Below are 6,000 nucleotides of genomic sequence, written 5' to 3' on the forward strand. Positions count from 1 at the left end.
AAAACTTTCATTTTCAATATCTTGATTCAAATCTCTCACATAAAATTTAATTACATCAAAATTAGTTCATATAATACCCCAATTTAGTCTTTATTTTCTATGTTTTGCTCTTATAATATACTATTCACAGATTCTTTATGAATATCGAAAAGTTTAGTGACATTCCTAGAAAAGATTACAAAATGATAACAAAAATTACAAGGCTAAGACAAAAGTTTTATTAATCTGAATAGTTTTGTGTTACAATAAGTAAAAAAAGAAAAAGAAAACAAAACATGTAAAAATGACTGAAAAAAAAAAGAAAAAAAGAAAGAGGAAGTATGTCTCTATAAACCAAGGTTATCCACCTGAAAATACATACATACATGTATGTGTATATATATATATATCTATCTTTACATATACACACACATGTATGCATGCATATAAATATCTTCATGTACTGTCTGATGTTTAAGTTCCCAAAACATGTTTGGTTTTTAAGATCCAACCATGCAAAAAAAGGGATTCATGGGATCTTGCAGATTACCCAAAAACTTTCATCAGAAAGAAAATGAAATTGATTGATCGATCATTTCTTTGTCTTGATGTCATTGAAAGATTCTCTATATATATCTGAGAAACAAAACATAATATCTAATATCAGATTCAATATTATAGGCAAAATGCAACTGAAAATGAAACATTTTTTATTGATCAGGTTAATTATTTACCTGTACTTTCTTGTAAGAACATGAATAAGGCAAATGTGGATCAATATATTCAGATCTCAAGAACAATGACTGCACAAGAAGAAAAATAATCGAATCAGTTCATGTATTTTTTTCTATTTTGATTTATTTTATAACAAACCAAAAGATCTGAAAACTCACAATCAGAATCTGTTTTGACCCATTTACCGCCGTCGCTACTACTTCTCCCTTCTTCTTCCTCATTCTTCAAAGAAAGTTGTTGCTTCTCTTGCAAGTTTTTAATCGTTGATGTTTGCTTCGAGGAAGGTTGAGTGTTAATCTTCTTGTGTAGCATCGTTCTCAGCAACTGTATTATACAGTGTTAATAATCAATGTCATGTATAAGTTTTATTCTGGAAGTTATGTGTTGTGAACTTTAATTAGCGAGCAGTACCTTCTCCATTCTAGATTCTTGAAACGTGTCTCTCAAGCTAGGGTTAGGTACTGGGGAGAAACCTTCTGCACATACAAACATCTTCTTGAGGAGATGAGAAACAGAGGTTTTGCTCAAGTCTCTCGTACTCTTCTTCGTCTTGTTCTTGCTCTCTGTCGAAATGGCTTTGCATCTTCCTAAGATAACACTGATCGTACGCTCAATGTCTTCTTCCTTCTCATCGGAACAAAGCGCGTTGCTGATTCTTCTATCGACCTCAAGACTCGAAGGACAATTCAAGAATCTATCCAAAGGAAGATTTGCCAATTCTCTGTTCACGTCAGAATTCCTCTTCTTGCTCCTCCTCGTCAATAGCTTCGTCAGCTCCTTTTGTAGTTTCCCGACTTCCTCAGGAGTGAAATCTTCTTCTAGATCGTCGGAGGAATAAGAAAGATCTTGATCTCTATCTTGTGCTTGTTCTTCCACGTGCGTGTTAGAAACCGTCTCTTCTTGAATCACTTCTTGATCAAGTTTTTGTGGTGTATGCTCTTTGTTACCGAATGTTCCGATCGCTAGTAACCCGTGAGGCCAATCGCTAAACTCCTCTCTCGGTTGATCTTGTTAACAGAAAACAAAAGAAAACTATGAGATCGGAGCCAATCAATGGAAAGGAGAATGTTGGGAGGAGTATTTTTTGCTTTGCACATGTCCCAAGTAGACAGCAACTTTGGTAATCAAAATTTTTGTTCTCGACAAAGAAGTAGACAATAGAATCTTCAATCTAGTTAATTAGTGTAATCTTGAACTTACGAGAAGAAGCAGAGGATATGCTTGGTCTATGAGTATTCCCTTGTTTCCCATGTAGCTTGTTTTGCATCCACCCGAAGAACTGATAAAAAAAGACAAAAAGAATACCATTTATGAGTTATCATGCTACACTATTTTTGAAAATAAGAACAAGACTCATAGGAGTGATTAAACGAACCTTCATGTCTTAATGACACAGAAGAAAAAAATGGAAATGGAATAATCGGGTTTATGGTGAATCAAGAAGCTTTAAATACAAGTAGAGATTCAAAGAACCAAATATTTTGATAAATTTGATGGTTCAAGTTCCAAAATTTGACGGCCTTAATCGTCCAGATTCACTTCTTCAATAGAGAAAGCAAACAAGGAAGAGGAAAAATACAAAAAAGAGTAAGATAAATCTCGGAGTTGGTTGGTTTGGTAAACTTGTGTTCAGAGATAAAGAACCTTTACTCACACTCCTCTTTATAGTTCATACATATATACAGCTCACTCACGACGTACGACTCATATTGACGCACATGTCCCCATGCAAACGATCGAGGTCCAAAGAAACATTCTTTTGTGCGTATTTAATTTGTATTGTAGCTTAATTAATTAATTAACGTTGAGTATTATAAAATATTATTTGTGTATCGGAGAGAACGTCACGGCTTTGATCACGATTCATATAAACGGCACTTCGTTTCATCAAATAGTCTCATTTTACCATTTTTTCGACTATCTATAAAAGGATATGAAAAATGATATTGAATCCCTAGAAACCATTTGACTCGTTATTGAATGGTTACCACACTGACACGAAGATGAAGATGCTTCTACACATTTTGATAATTTATGTGTGTGATTTTCGTGGAAATTTTCATTTTTAATTGATTTCTTGATTTGTCATTGTAAGATGCTAAGAATTTATAAAAAAAAAAATGTAATGAATTATATATGTGGTAGATTGAAAAGGATATGAGGAAAAAAGTTATCAAAAAAGCTTTCAAATGTCATGCCGTACAAATCAAACGTCAAAAAATGTTTATGAAGTCGTTGTATAATTTGTGACCCTTTTAATGTGAAACGTATTATTGAAAAAAAAAAGTTGCAGTTCAAAGTTCTGATCCACAAGTAATTCTTATAGCAAAAACTATACAATATGTGTAAAATATCATTGTAAGGCCAAGATCGAATTGTAAGGCTAAGATCGAATTCTAGAGCATTTCAGAAAAATCTAAGATGGAAAGAGACAGAAAGAAAGAGAGAAATTTTGTAAAAAGCAATCAAACCCCACGAAGGAAACTCATGCCATTGTCCCCTTACCCATCTAGCTATACAATTTATCTATAATATTTTACATCAAATAATTGAATACATATGTTGTGGGCGTGTAACGCATTTTGATCTAATCATCGATATATCACACGTTGCATGGTGCCACGTTCGTATTACAAAGCCATGTGAAATTTATCCTAGTTCCCGGATGTTATAATGGCCACGTAAATTCTTTTGTTTTTCTATCAACCAAGTTTGTGCACATCTAACATTTATCGACTTTGATGTAATGGTTTGACCACACATAAACTGTTGGCGATACTATAATGTGTATGGGTCTTTTAATAAAAAAGATGCGTCGTTTATATTTTGTATTGATACTTGCGTTAAGATTATATTTTAGGTTTAAAAGACGTCGAGTTAAATTGACTGAAATGAAGTACTACCTCATTCAGTGAATTTAAAATAGAAATATAGTATATGGCAGGCGAATTGATTATTGTGACAAATATTAGTAGATTTGATTGAAACCTACACAATTATGGAAAGAGCCATGAGGATTTGGTATAACTTTATCAGTCACATGAGTGATTGATCGTTTGATAGTGGATTAAAAATAGCCATTAGTGAGTTAAGTTACAAAATGCTCTTTCAATCATAATTTCATGGTTTCTCGTTATTACTTTATAATTAGAAGAGAAGAGAAAAAAAGAAAGAGACAATAGGAAAGCAAAAAAAAAAGCAGAGTCGCTTTATCGTCGGAGAGATGAGCCCACCACACCTGACACCACTCCCAATCACGTGAACTCAGGTCCAATCGACATTCGCCACGTCGTGCCTGCCCTTGCCTTGTCCACTTGTCTTTTTATTCCAACTTACTTTTAATTGCGTTTTTCCAAATATTAGAAAATGTATTTGACGAAATAAAAAACAAATGTGAAAAATAATAGAAAAGAGAATGTTAGAAAATATCACTTTTGGAAAGAAAAAAAAAATTCGAATTATTTTATGTTAAGAAAAAAAAACATAGAATGTTGAAATATGAATTGTGAGTGTTAAAAAAAAAATGTTGAAATATGAATTGTTTAGTAAGAGTATATATATAACGAATGATTATAGGTGAATTACTTATATATAAAAAACGAATTATTATAGGTGAAATCAATAATGAAATATGGAAAAGAAATAAAATTTAAAATTAACATCTCAGTGTGTTAAGTGATGAACAAATATGCTATTATATTTCTATATAAATGATATCGTAAGATAACAACATGTATTAAATTATGTATTAGCATGGATTATTTACGTATAATTAAAACAAAAAACAAAAAAAAAATACTATTAAGAGAACAAATTACTTATGTTTAGATATTTGATATTTCAAAAAAAAGTACGACTTGTAAATTATACCTAGTTAAGTGTATTTTCTTTTACTTTAGTCAACTATTTTTTTTTTCTTCAAAATTGATCAGTCTTAGACTTTACTAAATATTTTACAGTTTGTATAGTTACTATTGTAAGAAAAAAAACCCTACAAATTCTTACAAGAGAGAAAAAAAGAACAAAGAAATGGTTCGAGGAAAACGTATCATAAAGCTAAAAAGAGTCCAAATATGCAACCCTTTTCCCAAAAGAATCGGAGTCAGGTTGACATTGCTCTAGCTAGCCAGTAGCCAAAGAGGTGATCTATTATATATGCACAACATCCCAAGAGAATCGTACCATACTTTTTGTATATTCATCCTCAAACTGTATACGTATAAATACTAGAAACATTGCACGATAATCAAATACCACTACAAAAAAATGACTATATTGTATCACTTAAATTGTATCACAAATTTAAGTGATCTTATTTTAAATTACCTTTTAATAAGTGAAGCAAATATAAATAATTTAACATCAATTACATTACTGATGCTAATATTAACTAATTTTCATCAATTATTTAAAACTGATTCAATTTCTAGTAGATTGTATCACTTTAAAAGAAATTGATGTAAAATACATATTTACATCATTTAGATAATTGATGTATGTATTTTTTTGATAAAATCGATTTTTTAAATGATACAAAATTAACACCATAAAAAAGTGATGCTAAAATAAATTATATTAATAGCATCAATAAATTACATATATTTTTAGAAAAACGAGGTAATTAGAAAAAAATTCATAAATTAAGATGATATAATTTTATTTAAAATATTACTTTTCGAAATATTTTTTTGTTTTCATAATAATTTAATTTACGATTGTGTTCTATATTTTAAATGTCAAAAAATGATTTTTACTTTTTCTCTAAAGTCCTCATCTTTTATTTATTATTTTCTTCAATTATGTTTGATAAACTGTTTTATTAAAAATAAAATAAAAAATCAAAATATCACCAACTAACCCACGATCTTTAGAACTCCTTTTATGTATAAATATTTTCTAAAACTTTTCTCTCCATTTCACAAAACACAAACAAAAAATATGAAAATCATCATACGACAAAAACTCTTCTCTGAGAATTTTCAAAGAAGTTTTTCTTTCCAACCATACAACTCCAGGTGAATCAATTTATATATAGGTTTACATTTCTAAAAAATCATATCGATAAGTTCATCTTCTAAACCCTTTCTTCTTCTTCTTTTTCTCATTGTGTGTTTATTGGTTTTCATACTTAAGAAATTCTTACAGTGAAGAAGGACAAAGATACTTCAAAGCAAGAGTTTTTTTTGAGGAAGAAGATTTGAAGTTTTTTTAGAGGAAGAACTGAAATTTCTCAGAAGAAAGAACAATTAACAAAGGAAGAAGCATGGAGTAAAGGAAGATTGATTA

At 30.2% G+C, this 6,000-nt stretch overlaps 1 protein-coding gene across 1 annotated transcript; it reads right to left on the reverse strand.

Annotated features, from left to right (window-relative positions):
• Positions 1-195: 195 nt before the first annotated feature.
• On the reverse strand, positions 196-2,327 carry LOC17894085. Its single transcript, XM_006302572.2, has 6 exons — positions 2,090-2,327; positions 1,915-1,993; positions 1,126-1,721; positions 873-1,038; positions 714-782; positions 196-615 (listed from the first exon to the last, which is right to left on the reverse strand). The coding sequence occupies exons 1-5, from the start codon at positions 2,093-2,095 to the stop codon at positions 763-765; spliced, it is 867 nt and encodes a 288-aa protein (XP_006302634.1). The 5' UTR covers positions 2,096-2,327; the 3' UTR covers positions 196-615; positions 714-762.
• Positions 2,328-6,000: the final 3,673 nt, after the last annotated feature.

This window comes from Capsella rubella, unplaced genomic scaffold (genome assembly GCF_000375325.1).
Source record: "Capsella rubella cultivar Monte Gargano unplaced genomic scaffold, Caprub1_0 scaffold_2, whole genome shotgun sequence".
Taxonomy (NCBI): Eukaryota; Viridiplantae; Streptophyta; class Magnoliopsida; order Brassicales; family Brassicaceae; genus Capsella; species Capsella rubella.